The 21,792-nt window shown below is 41.4% G+C and overlaps 1 protein-coding gene across 1 annotated transcript in view; it reads right to left on the reverse strand.

Annotated features, from left to right (window-relative positions):
* LOC141101617 (myosin-4-like) overlaps window positions 1-21,792 on the reverse strand; it is a 73,348-nt gene that overhangs the window by 41,247 nt on the left and 10,309 nt on the right. The window contains exons 6-21 of the mRNA XM_073590793.1: window positions 16,711-16,803; window positions 16,557-16,620; window positions 15,339-15,437; window positions 14,985-15,088; window positions 14,769-14,907; window positions 14,563-14,681; window positions 14,335-14,484; window positions 14,081-14,251; window positions 13,686-13,992; window positions 13,528-13,604; window positions 11,044-11,131; window positions 10,851-10,968; window positions 3,448-3,571; window positions 3,230-3,366; window positions 2,885-3,140; window positions 2,562-2,804 (exon numbers count right to left, since the gene is read on the reverse strand). Of these exons, the coding sequence (XP_073446894.1) occupies window positions 2,562-2,804; window positions 2,885-3,140; window positions 3,230-3,366; window positions 3,448-3,571; window positions 10,851-10,968; window positions 11,044-11,131; window positions 13,528-13,604; window positions 13,686-13,992; window positions 14,081-14,251; window positions 14,335-14,484; window positions 14,563-14,681; window positions 14,769-14,907; window positions 14,985-15,088; window positions 15,339-15,437; window positions 16,557-16,620; window positions 16,711-16,803 (2,289 nt within the window). The remainder of the gene's footprint in view (window positions 1-2,561; window positions 2,805-2,884; window positions 3,141-3,229; window positions 3,367-3,447; window positions 3,572-10,850; window positions 10,969-11,043; window positions 11,132-13,527; window positions 13,605-13,685; window positions 13,993-14,080; window positions 14,252-14,334; window positions 14,485-14,562; window positions 14,682-14,768; window positions 14,908-14,984; window positions 15,089-15,338; window positions 15,438-16,556; window positions 16,621-16,710; window positions 16,804-21,792) is intronic.

The raw sequence follows: 21,792 nt of genomic DNA on the forward strand, positions 1-21,792 counted from the left end.
TTCCCTTGGCATCAAAGACTTTGCCCTGTCCTGGATTGCCTCATACCTTTCTGACCGCATATTTAGCGTTTCCCACTCCCACACTACCTCCTCATCCTGCCCTCTCTCTGTTGGAGTCCCCAAGGCTCTGTCCTGGAGCCCCTACTTTTTTCCATCTATACCCTTGGCCTAGGACAACTCATAAAGTCCCATGGCTTCCAGTACCACCTGTATGCGGACGACACTCAGATCTACCTCTCTGGCCCAGATGTCACCTTCTGCTCTCCAGAATCCCGGAGTGTCTATCAGCCATATCCTCCTTTTTCACCTCTCGCTTTCTAAAACTCAGTGTAGACAAAACTGAACTCATTATCTTTCCTCCATCTCACGTATCTTCCCTACCTGATCTACCTATTAGGGTAAACGTCATCACGCTCTCTCCCATACCTGAAATCTGCTGCCTCGGAGTAACTCTCGACACTGCCCTGCCTTTCAAACCACATGTCCAAACTCGTTGCCACCTCCTGTCGCCTCCAACTCAAAAATATTTCCAGAATCCATCCCTTCCTCAGCCCTCAATCTACTAAAGCTCTTGTACATGCCCTCATCATCTCCTGCCTTGACTACTGCAACACTCTCCTCTGTGGCCTGCCTGCTAACTCTTTTGCACCACTCCAGTCTGTCCTCAACTCTGCTGCCCGGCTAATCCACCTCTCTCCTTGCGACTCCCCTGTCTCTCCCCTCTGCAAATACCTCCACTGGCTCCCAATTCCCCAACTAATCCAGTTCAAACTACTAACACTGACCTACAAAGCCATCCACAACCTGTCCCCTCCCTATATCTCTGAACTAATCTCCCAATATCTTCCCTCACTTCTATCCTCCCAAGACCTCCTACTCTCCTCCACACTTATTCATTCCTCACACAACTGCCTCCAAAATTTCTCCCGAATATCTCCCATCCTCTGGAACTCCATGCCTCAACACGTCCGGTTATCTACCACCCTCGGATCCTTCAAACAGATCCTGAAAACCCATCTTTTCAGGAAAGCTTACAGCCTGCAATAACCATTCTGCCGCCTCACCACCGCCCGAGCTGCCGCCTCATCACCACCAGAACTGCTGCACCTCCCACCTTCTGTCTCTTCCCCACTATCCCATAGAATGTAAGTCCGCAAGGACAGGATCCTCTCTCCTCTGCACCATTCTGTCAATGTAAGTTAACGATATCTATAATTTTGTATGTAACCCCCTTCTCATGTACAGCACCATGGAATTAATGGTGCAGTATAAATAATAATAATAACTGGAAAAGATCTGTATGTAGGAGTGGTCAAAATCCTTGCTACAGTGTGTGCAAACTTGATCAAGAACTACAGGAAACATCTGACCTCTGTAATTACAAACAAAGGTTTTTGTACCAAATATTATATTTTGTTTTTCTCTTGTATCAACTACTTAGATCATGCAATAAAATGCAAATTAATTATATAAAAATCATAATGTGATTTTCTGGAATTTTTTTTAAAGATTCTGTCTCTCACACTTGACGTGTACCTACAATAAAAATTACAGATCTCTCCATTCTATGTAGGTAGGAAAACTTGCAAAATAGTCAGTGTATCAAATACTTATTTTTCCCACTGCATGTGTGTGTTTGTCTCCTATGAAGCCCAGACTGTTTTAGGTCTTCACTAAAGTATGAAGTGAGCGGCGATGGACGGAATGGTAATTCATTGGCACCCCGCAATCATGTAATGTGAGAGAAATGTGTGTTCGTATGTCAGAGATTGACAGTAGCAATCAACACCAACTCTGATAGATGAAGACGCTGGCTGTATCAGCTCAAAATTTCATAGTTTTTAAAATGGTTGTCCACTACTAGGACAATATTATCTTAAACTAAATGTTTGCCCCCGATAAAATAATAACGCCTATAGTCGCCTCCCGTGCCATTGCTGTTGCCGTGGTGTTGTCACTAACTCTCCCCAAGGCTGTGATGCATTGTTGTAACACGTGACCCCGGCGCTCAATTAGCACTGGCGTCACTGACTCCGCTTTCAGACAAACTGAACATGAAGAGGAAGCCTGGACTGCAATCTCATCCTGGACTTCCTCTACATGTTCAATTTGTCAGAAGGTGGAGAAAGTGATGCAAGCGCTGATTGGGCGCTGGGCATTATGGGTCATTCCACCGCATCACAGCCCCGGGTCCGTGAATGTTGACACCGCTGGAGCTGCACCAACACGAGAGGTGAGTATAGGCTTTATTATTTTATAATGGCAGAATATTTAGTTTAAGAAAGGGTTGTCCTATTATGCACAACTCCTTTAAGGTTGATGGTAGGCTTGAGTTCATAGAATTCAACCTATAGCCTAACATGTTGATCCAGAGGAAGGCAAAAAAGAACATGGGGCAGATGCAAATAGCTCCATATTAGGGGAAAATGTCCTTCCCTACTTCACGTATGGCAATCAGACTAGTTCGCTGGATCAACATCCCATCCTGAGCCCTGTTCATATGTCTGCACCCGGTCTTCGACGTAATAGTATGTTATGCAGCTGGAAGGGGTTAACTCTACCTTGTTTTCTGTGGCATGTTTTTCCTTTTCTACTTTAGTCAAAGTAAGTTCTAAATCATCAATATCTTTCTTCAGTTCAGAACATTCATCTTCCAATTTTCTCTTTTTGGCTGTCAACTCAGCATTACTTTCTTCCTCATCTTCAAGTCTCTCACTAAGCTCCTTAATTTTAGATTCCAGTTGAATCTTGCTTTTGATGAGACCATCACATCTCTCCTCAGCATCAGCTAAGGTCTCACATTCCTGTAGATTTTCAGGTATAATGGTTAGGTATTTTTGTTAACTGGTCACAAATGAGTAAAGATATTTATTAAAGCTCCTACCGTCTGTACTTGGAGAAGCAAATCATTTTTTTCTGTCACAAGGGCAACCAGCTTCTCTTCTAATTCTTTCCTCTTAACTTCTGACTTAGCCAAAGCTTCTTTTGCCTTCTCAAAATCTTCTTTAATATTCGCCATTTCTTTTTCCGACTCGGCACTCCTAAGAAGAGGCTTAATCTTGAAGAATAGCTTCATCCATGGCCAGTGTTTGACATTCATGAAGGATCGGAGGTTGTACTGGATGACAAACAGAGCTTCCCTTTTTGAGAAATGTAATATATTAGCATATTTTTAAAAGTTGTAAATTTAATTTTTGTGCATCCACTTGTTCAGCAAAATGATTGTTACCTTCTATCTATCATTTTCTTAAACTCATCTCTCATTAAGAAACCCCTGCAAAGTGCTTGAGTACGAGTGATTAGTTGTGACAACTTTTCATCTCTCATCTCTTCCAGTACACCAAGGAGACCAGCTTTAAAAAACACCTAAAGAAACACAAGAAAAATGTTAAGGCCAGAGAAGACTCTTGAATAAAGCAAGAAGACAAATAGGTACTATTTATATACCTTAGTGTGTCCAAATTTGTACTCTGTGTGGTCAATATCAATTGAACCCAACAGTTTCTCAGCCGCCTTCTTACTGTCAATAAACTGCCCTTCAGGAATTGCACTTGCATTCAGGACTTTGTAACTAGCAAAAGAGAAAAATGTGATTCAGTTCTGAAGGCTTCTAAATGCAAACTTGCTCTGTTTGTATTTCTTCTTAAAAAAGATGTCTCGATATTTTTTTCCCCTAAACCAACCTAAAGAGGTATGTAACATAGTGCAAGTACAGTATGTTACAATACAGTCTTCATCCCCAGTTTCTAATGCTGCTAAGCTCCATTTTTGCCCATGTTACTGCTGTTTATCTTTGCTCTCCCACACTGTTTAGGGCAGTATTTTTTCACCAATGTACGTCTATGAGAACCAAGGCTCCATAGACTTACACTAATAAAGTGACTTTATGTTTCATAAACAAATTCCGTGTGATCTGGCCTGTCTGTTTTCAAGTCCTGTGGACCAAAAAAGGACTGGCATGGCACTGGAAACTGGGGAAGATGATGATTAGTAAATATTTGGTAAGTATTTTAATATACTTTTACTACATTACATATATAATTAGAACAGTTTAGGGGGAAAAGATACTGAGCATTTTTTTAAAAGGGTAGTCACATCTTGGACACTTACAACATAATACACGGGCTATGCCATATGTGATTTATCTGTTGATCAGTATTCCCTCGGTGCCTTTAGACAGTTGTTTCCCTTTTGAGAGCATGCAGTGTACTACCACACATCACAAACCAGAAATTCTGAAGAGCCCTGGCTGCCTTTCCATTCATTCTAGTAGGTGTGAAGTTCTGCTGAGTGCTGCACTCGGCAACCTTTTGCACTTCCATTAAGAATGGACCACAGCTGTTGGAACTCCGGCAATCTGAAATTAACCCCCAGTCCATGTGTCGTAGAGAAAAATTAAAATCCATAAAAACTTCTCCAGAGAGAGGACATATCCCCCTCACATATGGGATTAATTATAACTGAGGAAGTGAGAACCTAATATAACTAAGGAAGTGACAAATAGCTGACACTTCAACCTCCATTGAAGTAGGGACCTCCTACAGTGAATAGGCAATTACATCAGGAGATCTGCTCTGACAGCCAAACACTAAGCTTGGGATTAATTTATTCAGAGGTGGAGAAGTACACTTCCAATGCAAGAGTTTCCAGTGGCCAGTGATGAATATTGGAGTTTGCATCGATCTGATATTTATGGAGATATATTGTCAGCATTGTAGCAAAGGGATAAGCAGAGCACATTCCTCCACCTCACTGTAAGGCCATTCTAACCCCTCCAACTTTATATTGGTCTGATGGATGATGCTATCCATGCCATGTTTCATCTCTATAGAAAGGTAAAATCGCAGTAGGAAACATGAGAACAATACCTACTACCTGGGACCTCCAGGGGCAAAGATATTCTGAAAGTTGGGGATCTCATAATTTGCTAAAAGACCTAGCACATTCCAAATTCAGCCCCCATGTAAGTTCACCAAGGAGATATGTGGGCATAACCATAATCTAATAAAAAAACAGAATTTGGGTGTTTGTCATTGTTGATTCCTGAACTCTCAAAAAAAATGAGGTAATAGTTTAGGACTTTAAACAACAGAAAAAAACAATAAGAAGAATCTCCTCTGAATATGCAAAAAAAATGCAAAAGAATAAATCTTTATTGAATATATGAATACAACTATTAAAAACACATAAAAAGAGTTATACTGCAGAGATAGATACACTGCTGATCTCCAAATAACGTTACAATTTACTCAGTACAAGTTTAAACTCTATGGTTAAATATGACATAAATCATATATAACTCAGAAAATTTGTGAATATGACAATATAGACCAATATGTGACCCATATAGAAAAATGTATGGGTAGACAAATAAATTATTACCAATCCAGTGGTGACACAAGATCAAAATACATGTGTTTTCCAAATATATAAATAAATATCAATATACGATAAACTCTCCCACTATATCGATTTATAATGTCATATTTGTTCATTCCTGGAAGACATAGTTCGCTGTGAGGGCGTCTCATTTTTCTAACCAGAGTGCTTCCCTCCATAAAGATAAAAGTCATTCCTGCAACATAGTCCTCCTTTCTTTATTCCCATTTATTTTATGTAATTGCATATACCGTATTGTTTTGCTCCCATTTTTTATCATCTTTGTATATTTTTTGTAAACACTGCCTACCTTTCCGGATTAAATACAGTGTGTCCGTAAAGTCATGGTGCACTTTTGACCAGTCACTGGAAAGCAACAAAAGACGATAGAAATGTGAAATCTGCACCAAATAAAAAGAAAACCCTCCCAGTTTCTGTAGGATGATGTGGCAGCATGTGCACATTCGCAGATGATGACGTCACACTGAAAACAGAGACTCACAGACATTATTCACTCTGTTACACCAGACGTCCTTACTCACGTGTGGCAAGAACTTCACTATTGTTTGGATGTGTGTAGGGCAACAAATCGAGTCCACATCGAACTGCACTGAATAGGTATGAAACTTTGAGAGTTTTTCTTTTATTTGGAGCAGATTTCACATTTCTATAGGCAAGCCTGGACGCCTGCCCCAAAGGGGCTACAGGGAGGGCGCACATGACTAAGGACTAAGGAGGGCTGCTAGGCCTGAGGGTTAGTGAAGGGTAAGGTGTAGTGCTTTTGTGTTTGTGGGGAAGGTGTGGGTTGGAGCTATGGGGCTTATGGTGCAATGTGAGTTGGCAGGGAGTGGTCAGTAGTGCTTTGTGCTTGTGGGGAAGGTGTGGGTTGGAGCTATGGAGCTTATTGTGCAATGTGAGTTGGCAGGGAGTGGTCAGTAGTGGGATGGATATATAGGGCAGAACTGTGGGGGGATGGTCATTCCTTACCTTGCAGACATCCGGAATCGTCCCGCCCTCCCGCCCTAATTTTAGGATCTTCTGGAGATCGACATGGTGAAGAGAAGAAGAGATTTGACGTTGTCGCAGCAGTCGGCGGAAAGGAGGGGGGTATTTGAAGTCGGTGGATTGCACAAAGAGCGGGGGGGTGAACCCAGTGCAGGAGCGGGTTACCCCTGGTGGTGCAATGGTATACTTGGTTAAGGTGGGTCACAGCGGGACATGTTAACGTGGGACCCTGCTGTGCTCGGTCACAGCGGGGCATGTTAACGTGGGTCCCTGCTGGGCTGGGTCCCAGCAGGACATTGGTTGGGCAACACTCGGCTGGGTGTCCTCGAGCCGGTGTGGTGCGGCTGAGGGCACGTGGTGGAGCTGGTGTTGCAATCATGTACAATGGGTTTTGCAACACTCGGCTGGGTGTCCTCGAGCCGGTGTGGTGCGGCTGAGGGCACGTGGTGGAGCTGGTGTTGCAATCATGTACAATGGACTCTTCATTTACCCCCCCTCCTTTTGCTGGTGGTTATGTTTATGGAATATTTCTACGTTTATGGATAAAATGTTATTGCTTGTTTGGTGTTAATAAACAGGGCTGCTGTGGCCTTTTACATCCAATGTCACGCAGTCGTGTCTTATTTAAGTTAAGAAGGGGTAAGTGTGGGTTTTGGGAGGGGTCATTACAGTGAAGCCGTCAGTCAGACTTTCCTAAGTCATGTCTTTTGTTGCTTTCTAGTGACAGGTCAATCGTGCACCATGACTTTACGGACACACTGTATATAAAATTTAATAGTTCTGTTCTTCTTGCTCTGCACACCACATCCCTGAAGCCATGTGCTACCTGTAATGGGTGTTTGATCGGCCTGTGTAAAGGATTGGGGGTGGCAGCTAGTGGTTCCTTTTTGTTATTGTGAAGCTGGCAGTGACTGTACCGGGTACAGGTCATGCATTAAAGGACTATGTCCTGTCAGTTGATATTGCCAGCATCTGGATATATCTTGTGGGCGGAGTTTTCATGCGATGCGCTCAAATCAGACAGATGAAGACAGCAACAGCACATGTGTATTCTGTGATGTACATGTTACATCCCTAATGTGTTCTGTGAAGTATATGCTCCAGCCCTATTATCTCCTATTGTGTATACTCCAGCCCCAGTATCACCTATGTGGTGTACATGCTCCAGACCCAGCATTTCCTTTGTAATGTGTATGCTTCTGACACGGCATCTTCTGTGTGATGTATATACAGCGGTCCCAGCATCTGCTATGTGATGTACATGCTTCAGCCCCAGTGTCTCTTATAAAATGTATATGCTGCAGCCCCTTTGTCTCCTATATGATGTATATGTTGCAGCCCCAGTATCTCCTATGTGATTTATATGCTTCAGTCCCAGTGTTTCCTATGTGATGTATATGCTGCAGTCCCAACGTCTCCCATGTGATGTATATGCTGCAACCCCAGTGTCTTCTATGTGATGTATGTGCTGCAGCCCCAGCATCTCATATGTGATTTATATGCTTCAGTCCCAGTGTCTCGAATGTGATATATATGCTGCAGCCCCAATGTCTCCCATGTGATGTATATGCTGCAGCCCCAGCATCTCCTATGTAATGCATATTCTCCAGCCCCAGTGTGTCTTATGTGAAGTATATAGACAGCAGTCTCTGTGTCTCATACGTGACTTATATTCTTCAGATTTACCACTGTCTTCTGTGATATATATACTCCAGCCCCATTGTCTCCTATTGTATATACAGCAATCCCAGAGTCTCCTATGTCATGTATATGCTTCAGCCCCAGTGTCTCCTATGTGATGTATATGCTGTGGCTCCAACGTCTCCTATGTGATGTATATACTGCTGCCCCAGTGTCTCTTATATAATGTATATTCTCTTGTCCCACCATCTCTTATGTGATGAATAAGCTTTAGCCCCAGTGTCTCCTATTTGATGTATACGCTCCAGCCCCAGTCTCTTTGTCTCCTATGTGATGAATATACTTCAAACCTCCCACTTCTTGTGTTATATAATTGTAATGTGAGCTGTGATGAATTTCTCCATTTGATGAGACATGCAGTGTAATGTACATCAGTATAAGAACAACTTACTGCTGCAAGTTCTTTACAAAACTTAAGACAAAGAGTTTATTGCTCTCCAGATCGACACAAATCTGGAAAAGCAGTTACAAGAAACAACATGATCAATCCCACCTAACATCACAGCCTCACCATATAGAAGCAGTTCTAGACATCGCATTAGGTGGAGTTAATTAATTAATTAACAATAGGTATTGGGGGTGCTAGTATACTGAGGAGGGTATTAGCTGCAAATAGAGCAACACCACAGAGCTGTCACAATGTATAATACTATAAATCGGAATCAGTATTTGTGCTACAGATACCTTCCTTGTAAGGTGGAGTAACTGATGAGTTAATAAATGAGGTGGATTGGGATAATCAGGCAATTGTATCCCAAACGATGGAGCAGTACAAATGAAATATTGTTACACTGAAGGTCACTTGGGTAAATGTTAGATTTAAAACATGTTAGAAGTACAGTTCAAAATAGTCAATAATAAGAGCAGATAGTCAATTGTAGGCTCGTGGATAGCCTGATAGTTTTCGGTAGTGGGATTTATCTTTCTCTATTAGGCTAAGGCGCCGTTCCGTTTCTGAGTAAGGAGGATGGAGGGTTGTCGGTGGGTACACCCCACGAGGTACAGACTTTACTTTTTGTAAACACTGCCTATTTCTTTTTGGAGTAAAAGCTATAATATTTACTAGTTTTGTTTTTCTTGCTCTAATAACTTATTGCCACGTCCTCCGAACTAAATCAACGCTACTGATTGGGTTGGCTCCTGACCCGATATTAATCATAAGAACTAGGAGCTGGTGATGAACTGGGGGGGAGCTGGTGACGAACTGGGGGCAACAAAACACCCCCAGTTCGTGACATGATACAATTGCCTGATTACCCAATCCACCTAATTTATTAAATCAGTTACTCCACCTTACATGGAAGTATCTGTAGTGCAAATACTGATTCCCATTTATGGAGTTAATTGTTTGATCAAATATAGCAGGGCAATTTTTGAAGTTGATAACTTAGGCCTGTTTCACACATCAGTTTTTTGCTTCAGTTAAAATCCGCTAAAATGGCAGACAACGGATCCGTTCTTGGACTGATGACAACGTTTGTCACCGGACCGTTATTTTAACGGATCCGTCGAAGGAAGAATTTTAAAGGAACTGCTGCCTGGGGAGGAGAGAGAGAGAGAGACAGAGAGAGAATTTTTTTGCCACCAGACCAGAGTAAATTTCCGAGCGAGCCAAATCCTCCGGGCATGCGCAATGTCAAATGCAGATCCGGCCGCCGAAAAAACGTTGCATGGTCCGTTCAGGCATGTCGGCGGACGCCAAAATTTTAGCGGATCCGCAAAATCCGCCGGTAATGCAACTCAATGGGAAAAAAACGGATCCGCCAAGCAAAATGGCGGATCCGTTTTTTTTGTACAACGGCGGATTTTGACGGATTTAAAAAAACTGATGTGTGAAACAGGCCTTAGTGGGGCCCCCGAATGATGGTAGAAATATACAAATGGCCCCTGGCAGAATAAAAGATTTATATATATATATATATATATATATATATATATATATATACATACATACTAGATGGTGGCCCGATTCTAACGCATCACGTATTCTAGAATATGTATGTAGTTTATATAAAGGGAATCTGTCACCCCATTTTTGCCCCATAAGCTGGGGCCACCGCCATCAGGGGCTTATCTACAGCATTCTGTAATGCTGTAGATAAGCCCCCGATGAAACCTGAAAAATACAAAAAACACGTTAGATTATACTTACCGGGGGGTGGGGGCGGGTGCGGTGAGAGTCGCGGTCTGGTCCGGCGCCTCCCATCTTCATACGATGATGTCCTCCTCCTTGCTTCTCCCTTGGCTCCTGTGCACGCGTACTTTATCGGCCCTGTTGAGGACAGAGTAAAGTACTGCAGTGCGCAGGCACCGAGAAAGGTCAGAGAGGCCCAGCGCCTGCGCACTGCAGTACTCTGCTCTGCCCTCAACAGGGCCGATAAAGTACGTGTGCGCAGGAGCCGAGGGAGAAGCAAGGAGGAGGACGTCATCGTATGAAGATGGGAGGCGCCTGACGGGATGGCGACACCCCTCGGACCGAACGCCGGGGTGCGTATAATCTAACTCTTTTTTCTTATCTTTCAGGTTTCATCGGGGGTTTATCTACTGCATTACAGAATGCTGTAGATAAGCCCCTGATGGCGGTGGCTGCAGCTGATAGGCCAAAAATGGGGTGACAGATCCCCTTTAAATTCCACGCCAATATCGCTGATTGCGGCAAATCCGTGCAGCGGAAATGACCCGCGGCAACCGTCGGGAGATCAGTGGCTAGCGGATATATATATATATATATATATACTATATATATATATATATATTGTAATTACCGCTGTTTAAAGTCAGCATAAAGTATTCTGCTTGGAAATCCTTTCCTGCAAATTCTGATACCTTCCAGGACACCATTACATCTCAGCTGGTGGATAATCAAGTGATTGTCCATGATACCTAGGTAGAGAAAATAGCTTTAACAGAGAGTACACCTTTATTCAAACTACAGTGCTAGGGACAAACAAAATTTACCTGGAGTTTTAGTCTCATTGGGAATCAGACAACGTACAAAGTGGGGATGGGTGCTTCTCAGATTGGTCATGAGTTTGCCCAAGTTTTCCTTTAGCAAAAAAAAAAAAATATATATATTACGTACAGTGGGGAAAAAAAGTATTTAGTCAGTCAGCAATAGTGCAAGTTCCACCACTGAAAAAGATGAGAGGCGTCTGTAATTTACATCATAGGTAGACCTCAACTATGGGAGACAAACTGAGAAAAAAAAATCCAGAAAATCACATTGTCTGTTTTTTTTTCATTTTATTTGCATATTATGGTGGAAAATAAGTATTTGGTCAGAAACAAGCAATCAAGATTTCTGGCTCTCACAGACCTGTAACTTCTTCTTTAAGAGTCTCCTCTTTCCTCCACTCATTACCTGTAGTAATGGCACCTGTTTAAACTTGTTATCAGTATAAAAAGACACCTGTGCACACCCTCAAACAGTCTGACTCCAAACTCCACTATTTTGAAGACCAAAGAGCTGTCAAAGGACACCAGAAACAAAATTGTAGCCCTGCACCAGGCTGGGAAGACTGAATCTGCAATAGCCAACCAGCTTGGAGTGAAGAAATCAACTGTGGGAGCAATAATTAGAAAATGGAAGACATACAAGACCACTGATAATCTCCCTCGATCTGGTGCTCCACGCAAAATCCCACCCCATGGGGTCAGAATGATCACAAGAACGGTGAGCAAAAATCCCAGAACCACGCGGGGGGACCTAGTGAATGAACTGCAGAGAGCTGGGACCAATGTAACAAGGCCTACCATAAGTAACACACTACGCCACCATGGACTCAGATCCTGCAGTGCCAGACGTGTCCCACTGCTTAAGCCTGTACATGTCCGGGCCCGTCTGAAGTTTGCTAGAGAGCATTTGGATGATCCAGAGGAGTTTTGGAAGAATGTCCTATGGTCTGATGAAACCAAACTGGAACTGTTTGGTAGAAACACAACTTGTCGTGTTTGGAGGAAAAAGAATACTGAGTTGCATCCATCAAACACCATACCTACTGTAAAGCATGGTGGTGGAAACATCATGCTTTGGGGCTGTTTCTCTGCAAAGGGGCCAGGACGACTGATCCGGGTACATGAAAGAATGAATGGGGCCATGTATCGTGAGATTTTGAGTGCAAACCTCCTTCCATCAGCAAGGGCATTGAATATGAAACGTGGCTGGGTCTTTCAACATGACAATGATCCAAAGCACACCGCCAGGGCAACGAAGGAGTGGCTTCGTAAGAAGCATTTCAAGGTCCTGGAGTGGCCTAGCCAGTCTCCAGATCTCAACCCTATAGAAAACCTTTGGAGGGAGTTGAAAGTCCGTGTTGCCAAGCGAAAAGCCAAAAACATTACTGCTCTAGAGGAGATCTGCATGGAGGAATGGGCCAACATACCAACAACAGTGTGTGGCAACCTTGTGAAGACTTACAGAAAACGTTTGACCTCTGTCATTGCCAACAAAGGATATATCACAAAGTATTGAGATGAAATTTTGTTTCTGACCAAATACTTATTTTCCACCATAATATGCAAATAAAATGAAAAAAAAACAGACAATGTGATTTTCTGGATTTTTTTTTCTCAGTTTGTCTCCCATAGTTGAGGTCTACCTATGATGTAAATTACAGACGCCTCTCATCTTTTTAACTGGTGGAACTTGCACTATTGCTGACTGACTAAATACTTTTTTTCCCCACTGTACAGCATTAAAACAATAAATAGCCTTTAATCTGTAATTCAGGAGTACAGTCTGTTTGATTAAGCATTTATTTCCATGGCAAAACTAGAAAGAGGTGTCATCTCTTTCTACAAGTTTATAAGGCCAGAAAAAAAGTGAGCATGTTTAATTAGGTGATTTCTCTCATAAAACAAAATCTGGATAATATGAATAAATATTGATTATTATATGTTAACATTTTATATTTACGTTATATGTGGTTTGCCATTCTAAACATGCTGTTACACTCCCACCAATCAGCTTGCATGTATCTGATTGGCAGTCTTTTAACGGCTACAGTCGATCAATGTAAATGCTCTTTCAGTGTCAAAATTTAGACTATTTAATAATCTGGCACCGATTATGTTAAATGAATGCTAGTTTAAATGATTTTCACTATATTATCATGTACATATAATAAACCTAGGGAATACACTAGGGATGGTCCAAACAATAAAAACAATAAAAGCAATTGTTACCATCCACCTTTCGTGTCTCCCCTTTTCCCTTATAGATTGTAAGTTTGCGAGTAGGGCCCTCATTCCTCTTGGTATCTGTTTTGACCTATGTGTTTATTGCTATTCTATGCTGTAATGTCTATTGTCTGTAAAAGTGTCCTATATAATGGAAAGTGCTGCGGAATATGTTGGCGCTATAGAAATAAAATTATTATTATTATTATAAACCTTATAAATGATTTGTGATTAATTGCCAGTTGTATGCATATGAATACTAACCCTGAAAAGAGCAGACACAGTCTGGAAAGAGGATCCCTTCTTCTTCTTTCCTCCTTTACTACTACCGCCAGCATCAGCTACGATAAAGATGTCAGATTTCAATACTACTTTAACCATTTCAACTTGTAAACTATGAAGGACAAAGACACACAACTTACCTTCAGAACTGTTGTAGTTGGAATACAAGAAGGACAACAGTTTGACAGAAGACTTCTGGTAGAGCTGGATAACAGATTCATTAAGCGGATCCTTATTCTTATCGAGCCAACCAGAGATGTTGTAATCCACAGTACCGGCATAATGCACCAGAGAGAAATGAGCTTCAGCCTTTCCTTTGGTTGGCTTGGGCTTCTCAAAGTTCTTGCACTTGCCTAGATGCTGTTCATACAACTTGTTCTTGAAGGATGTGTCAGTGGCCTTGGGGAACATGCACTCCTCTTCAAGGATGGAGAAAATACCCATGGGCTTAAAAGCAAATAATAAAAAAATGTTTTTGAGTTCCCCAGAAGCATATAGATATTTTCATCAGACTGATCTATTAAAACAAATTTACCTTCTCAATTAGCTCAATACAGGCAGCCAAGTCCATACCAAAGTCAATGAACTCCCAGTCGATACCTTCCTTCTTATATTCCTCCTGTTCCAGGACGAACATGTGGTGGTTGAAGAACTGCTGCAACTTCTCATTGGTGAAGTTAATACAGAGCTGCTCCAAGCTGTTGAACTGAAATTAATGGAAAGCAGATTAGAAAATACCAGGTGGTTGACGAAGGAGACTTGTAAAACTAGATCAGATTAACTGCTTACATCAAATATTTCAAATCCAGCAATATCCAGCACTCCTATGAAGAATTGTCTGGGCTGCTTGGTGTCCAGCTGTTGGTTGATACGAGTAACCATCCATAAGAACAGTTTTTCAAATGTAGACTTGCTGAGGGCACCTACCGAGTTGTACACCTGAAGATGAAAACATCAGTTTAAGTAATACGGTATATGGTACCTTATTGTATGTATTTTGCTGTTTATATTAGATACCTGTGGCACTGTTTGTCCCTTGGTGACAAACTCATTGCCCACTTTTACTCTTGGGTAGCACAAAGCTTTGAGCAAGTCAGCAGAGTTGAGACCCATTAAATAACCAATTTTGTCAGCAACTAGATGTGGTGGACAAGCACAATATTATTCTTTGCTGGTATGAAAAATGTTCATGACTATCTATCTCAAGGACCAAAGACACTAACCTTCATTGCCATCTGGTTCAGCCTGCTCTTCCCGCTGCTTCTGCTTGAACTTCATATTACCATGGTGCATGACAGCACCAGTCATTTTGTAGATGCCTAACTTTTCGTCTGGATTGAACCCAAGAATATCAATGGCAGTCTATAAAGAAATAAACAATATACTCTAACAACATCTTTATTTAGGCATTTGCGCCTCATAATAAAAATGTTACTGACATCAGTGGCTAAAAGCTCATCTTCATCATTAATACTCTTCACAGCTATTTCGCCCTGGCTGATCCAAGGATAGTCATAAGGGTTGGTTGTGAGAAGGAGCATCTCTAAAACAACAAAACCAATAGTGATAACATGCTGAAGGTGAAACAAATACAACCTACAATACTGGTTTGGATGCAAAAATTTACAGCTCATGTAATCGTCAGAACACCTGGCAAGGTAAAGAGGGAAGCAGACGAATATATTACTATCTATAGATCCCGAATATGGTTCTTCATGGAAGCCCTATGTGGTAGAATATGGATGCTTCATACTGAATGTATTTTTTTTTTAGAATATAAACTGGGAAATTACCAACAATTTCTGGTTTCTTGTTTGTCAAGATCTGGTAGAAGATGTGGTAGCTTCTTTCAGCTGAAAGCTGGTATGTTACTCTGGACTTTTCCAGCAGATCTGTAGTTACACATTGAAAAAATATCAAAACACAAGGAATTGAAAAGGTTTTCCTACAGCCAAAATGTGCTTTTAAATAAATAAAATTACAAATTAATTCCTTAATTTAAAAATATTTCACTTATTCAGCAATAAAAACATACAAGTATCCCAAGTCTACTCGTCAGGAAGTTCTGGAATACTCAGTATTACATCTTACTTCTGATCTTAGGGTCCCGCTACATTTAGCGATGCATTAGCGATCCCGACAATGATACGACCCGGTCAGGATCGCTGGTGCATCGCTAAATGGTCACTAGTGAGCTGCCACACAGGCAGATCTCACCAGCGACGCAGCAGTGATAAGCGATCCAGTGGCGGTCGCTCTTACCTATCACACAGCAGTGATGATGACGACTTCCGCCTACGTCCATGCGTCACTAGTCGGAGCCAGCGGGACGCCACCAAGGAAGAAATGGCCCAGGATGTTCGATCAGCGATATCCAGCGGGGGGGCCGGTCACAGGTACGTGTCACATGTAGCGAGATCGCTAGTGATATCGCTGTTGCGTCACAAAATCGGTGACGCTTTAGCGAGATCGCCAGCGATCTCGCTATGTGAGAAGGGGGCTTTAGATGGCTGAGTCTACGCCGCACTTTTCTTTTTTCAGCTGCTCTCTGCTGTGATATGGGCATTCTACTAATGTCTGTTTTGACTGTTACTGTGCATGAGCTACCAAATATATCAAATCAATAAAAAGTTAAGAATGTGCAGTAAAACAGTGCCAAGAGATTGTGACAGAGGAGGATTCAATGTGTTCACTCAAGATCGTGGGCAATTAAATGTTCATAAAAAAACTTGTTATGTAAAACAGAGCAAACCTAGACGTGTGGGTCGCCAATATGTATAAGGTTTCACGAGAAATAAGCAACTTTTCGTAAAGTAACCATGGGATTTTATACTTCAAGCTTATTATCAGTGTTTAACATGCCTATTTCAGTGAAAAAGGTTTATGATGGAAAACCCCTTGACTCATACATTTTTCCAGCATGGGTGAAAATATAATGTAAGTAAGAAACTACTGACTATAAGCACATAAAACTGTCTAAAGTCTTGTATTATCTACATGCTCATCCTTACAAGTTTCAATATCAGCAGAAGAAAGTTTTCCAGTGGTACCAAAGTGAATTCTGATGAATTTACCCTAGAAGAAAAATAGAAAAAAAGTAAAACATGACTGTATTTCTCTGCAGATGAATATGGAAAATAACTCTTGTCTGATGTTAATATTTACAAAACGAGACGAATTATCATTTCTCAGAGTCTTGGCATTGCCGAAGGCTTCCAGCAGAGGGTTAGCCTGAATGATTTGATCCTCCAGAGTACCCTAAAATATAAGAAGTATTAAGTTAATGGAACACAAGACAAAAGTTACAAAATTTATATTCTGCATTATGAGAGAGTAGCGAATAAGAGGATTGTTCCTTTTATGATGTTCTTTGAATTCTTTTCTATATTCTGGGTCTCAGGCTAAGCATTGGGTATTATATAGTTGCAATCAAAATGATTCAACCCCCATTACAAATTAAATTTATTAGCAAAATGTAAACTTTTCTACAAACCAATGAAACAAGAACAATTTAAATAGCTTAATAGCAAGTGGTTTCTCCAAATTCTACATAAAATGACACTTTTAGTGACTTCTGCTGTCTCAGGAGTTCTTCATTCCCTGCATGTGAACTGTCTTTATTCCTTAGTAGAACACCTTTGGCTGTTGTGAACTGCTGCAAATGTGATCCATACACAAACACGAGCTTCTAGCAATATTCCTAACTGAAACCATGTAAGTGTGTTCTTATCTGCACCCTTACAGCAAAAAAGGAACTTTATTCTTAGCTGTAATAACCCAGCCAAGGAAGGATGAGGTGTATTTATTTGTCATAATCATACTTGAGACAATAAAAGATTTGTCTTAAATGGTAAATTGCTATAGACTTAATTTACACTGGTCATCCTCAGCCATTGGACGATCATTGATGTACATGTAAGCCGATTAACAGTCATTTAATAGTTTAAACAGGCCAACCTTTTTTCCATGCACACAGAATGTACATTTAGGGTATGTGCACACGTTGTGGATTCTACCGCGGATCTGCATCGAAATTTGCCCTGCGGGTCCGCAGCAGATTCTGCTGCTTTGTACAGTACCATTAAAGTCAATGGAATTTGAAAACCGCTGTGCACATGCTGCGGAAAAATCAGCGCGGATTAGCTGTGGGTTCATTTCTGCAGCATGTCAATTCCTTGGGCGGATCTGCAGCGTTTCTGCACCCATTGACATGAAACGCTGCAAATCGGGAGGGGGGAAGAGTGTGGGCGGTGACTGTGTGCGTGTATGTGTGTGGGCGGTGACTGGGCGTGTATGTGTGTGGGCGGTGACTGGGTGTGTATGGTGTGTGGGCGATGACTGGGCGTGTATGTGTGCGCGGGCTATGTGTGTGCGGGGGTCTGCGGGGCTCATCGGGATGTCGGGGGGTCTGTACGGGGCTCATCGGGCTGTTGGGGGGGTCTGTGCGGGGCTCATCGGGCTGTCAGGGGGGTCTGTGCGTGGCTAATCGGGCTGTCGGGGGGTCTTTGCGGGCTCATCGGGCTGTCAGGGGATCTGTGCGGGGCTCATCGGGCTGTCGGGGGGTCTGTGCGAGGCTCATCGGGCTGTTGGGGGTTCTGACGGGGTTTTGCAGGGTGGCTGCAGGGCTGTCCGTGGGTCATCAGTTTGTCCGGCGGATGTGCGGGGGTCTGTGGGGCTGTGCGGGGGGGTCTGCGGTGCTGTGTGTGTGTGTGCAGTCATCGTCCGATGGGACTACAAGTCCCTTCGGGCTATGCCTGCTACCCTAACAGTGAGTGACACATTAGCCAATGATGGGACAGTAGTAGTCCCATCATCCAGCTAATGTGTTGAATGTAAAAAAAAAGATTATACAATATACAGAACATATAACATACAGAACATACAACATATAACATACAGAACATACAACATACATGTAAGATACAGAACATACAACATATAACATACAGAACATACATGTAAGATAGAAAACATACAACATATAACATACAGAACATACATATAAGATACAGAACATACATATGACATACAGAACATACAACATATAACATACAACATATAACATACAGAACATACAACATAAAACATACAGAACATACATGTAAGATACAGAGCATACAATATATAAGATACAGAACATACATCATATAACATACAGAACATACATGTAAGATACAGAACATACAACATATAAGACACAGAACATACATCATATGACATACAAAACATACAACATATAAGATACAGAACATACATATGACATACAGAACATACAACATATAACATACAACATATAACATACAGAACATACAACATATAACATACAGAACATACATGTAAGATACAGAACATACAATATATAAGATACAGAACATACATCATATAACATACAGAACATACATGTAAGATACAGAAGAACATACAACATATAAGATACAGAACATACATCATATAACATACAGAACATACTTATAAGATACAGAACATACAACATATTACATACAGAACATACAACATACAGAACATATAACATACAGAACATATAACATAGAGAACATACAACATATAACATACAGAACATACATATAACATACAACACATAACAGAGTACTTACTCACCGCACACACCTCATTCCCCGAAGTCATCAATCACCTGTAATAAAAATAAAATAATAAATCAACCTATACTTACCTTTCCGCCATAGTCCAATTAATATCGAGGGTCCCACGACGATCTCCAGTGGAGAGCAGCCACATCAGCTGATGCGACTGCTCTCCAGGGGCTCCAGCAATGAAATGAAATGGACAAAGAGGAGCTGAGTCGACCCCCAGCACAGAGCCGCCACACTGCTGAAAGAGGAGCCGCCGCACCGCTGCCACCAATGAGGTAAAAGGGGATGATAACACCACTTACACCATCCCTTCTTCATCAGGACCACTCCCCCAACATATGCACTCGGCGTATAAGACGATCCCCAACTTTTAAGAAGATTTTCAGGGGTTAAAAAGTCGTCTTATACGCCGGAAAATACGGTATATTGCTGCCTGTAAGCTATAAATAATATTCATGTTATTATCTACATTTTCTTTAGTTAAGATACAACAGAAAAACAATGATAGAAGTGAGTAGAATGCATGGTATAAGAATATGCAAATTGCCTCTCCAGAGAGGAAGAGGACTTGAATTCTATAGCGCCACCTGTTGGTAGTAGCGATCCTACAAGTCACAATCAACCCTTTAACGAATCTTGTAGTATGACTTAGGATAAAAGCCAAATCAGAATCTCAATTTGCAGACACCTTTCGAGCTATTGGCTCTCATCAGTGCAAAGTATGAGAACTGATTTGGCTAGGTGAGAAGCTCTAGACTGAGGTCTAAGGGGTAAGGTTTCTCCTTGTGGAGAGTGACATGCCAGCTCTGGCTTGTCAAGGTAAGGAGGCTTATTCGCCGTGCAATGCTCCTCTGGGAAAATAATATGCAAATTGCCTCTTCAGAATAGGACAACTTCTTTAAGACAAATTCCGTTCTCATTTACACTTTATTTATTGTTTCTTTTTTCTACTCTGGTTTCAGTAGCAGGAATAGTTTGCGTTGCATAGTGTCAGGATCCATTCTTAACATGAGCCTCATAAATCCACATCCTGGAATTTCGAGCTTGACATCGACACTCAATGTATCTTCTAAGTTACATAGCTAGCTATCTTAATTATCGTAAGCTTCTTGAGCATGGTCTTAGAGAATGCAAGGAAGGCATTTTTCTTTTATAAGTAACTGCTATTAACTCGTACATATCCTCATCCGCAGTTTGTGAACCCTTTCAAATTTTCAGTATTTCTGTATAAATTTGACATAAAACTATATCAGATTTTCCAACAAATCCTAGAATAAATAAAAGAGAATGAAATCAAACATATGAGTCAAAAATATTAGATTTTGTAATTTTTTAAATTAGGAATATGATCCAATATCACATGTTTGTGATTTGCAAAAGCATGTGGCTCATTCAGATTAGCAGATAATGAAAATATGAAATTAGAATCTAGCTTTTTCAATCGGTGGGATGACAATCAGGTGTGAGTGGGCAGTGTGTTTTATTTAACCCCTTTACACCCAAGGGTGGTTTGCACGTTAATGACCAGCCAATTTTTACAATTCTGACGACTGTCCTTTATGAGATAATAACTCTGGAACGCTTCGACGGATCTTGGCGATTCTGAGAATTTTTTTGTAACATATTGTGCTTCACGTTAGTGGTAAAAATTTTTCGATATAACTTGCGTTTATTTGTGTAAAAAACGGAAATTTGGCCAAAATTTGGAAAATTTCGCAATTTTCAAACTTTGAATTTTTATGCCCTTAAAACAGAGAAATATGTCACACAAAATAGTTGATAAATAACATTTCCCACATGTCTACTTTTATTGGGAAGTTATAAGGGTTAAAAGTTGACCAGCGAGTTCTCATTTTAACAACAAAATTTGCAAAACCATTTTTTTTAGGGACTACATCACATTTGAAGTCACTTTAAGGGGTCTATATGATAGAAAATACCCAAAAGTGACACCATTCTAAAAACTGCACCCCTCAAGGTGCTCAAAACCACATACAACAAGTTTATTAACCCTTCAGGTGCTTCACAGGAATTTTTGGAATGTTTAAAAAAAAATGAAGATTTAACTTTTTTTCACAAAAAATTTACTTCAGATCCAATTTGTTTTATTTTACCAAGGGTAACAGGAGAAATTTGGACCCCAAATGTTATTGTACAATTTGTCCTGAGTACGCCGATACCCCATATATGCAGGTACACCACTGTTTGTGCGCATGGCAGAGCTCGGAAGGGAAGGAGTGCTGTTTGACTTTCAATGCAAAATTATCAGGAGAAACCGCCAGGTGGGCACTTACCAGTGGTTTCACCAGCCCTGACAGTGAGAGCACGGAGCTTCTGATGGCCTGTGACAGCTGTACTTACAGCGCCCGGGAGCTGGGCAAGATGACAGCAATACATCAGGACTGAACAGAACGCCTGGTGGTGAGTGTACTGATAGGACCTGTAGTCACGTGACCACAGGGGCGGGGCTTAGCGTCCTGCTGCTGGAGATGCCTGCAGGATGCTAAAGGGACCTTGGAGCAGAGCAGAGGGGAAAGGGGGCCACCGGACATCAGGGAAAGGACGGGGCACCAGTGGTAGACGAAATCCAAGACAAGCCGAGGTCAGTAAACGAGAGAGGCAAAACCGTACACAA

The sequence above is a fragment of the Dendrobates tinctorius genome, unplaced genomic scaffold (assembly GCF_039654945.1).
Source record: "Dendrobates tinctorius isolate UK_male_01 unplaced genomic scaffold, ASM3965494v1 ptg000120l, whole genome shotgun sequence".
NCBI lineage: Eukaryota > Metazoa > Chordata > Amphibia > Anura > Dendrobatidae > Dendrobates > Dendrobates tinctorius.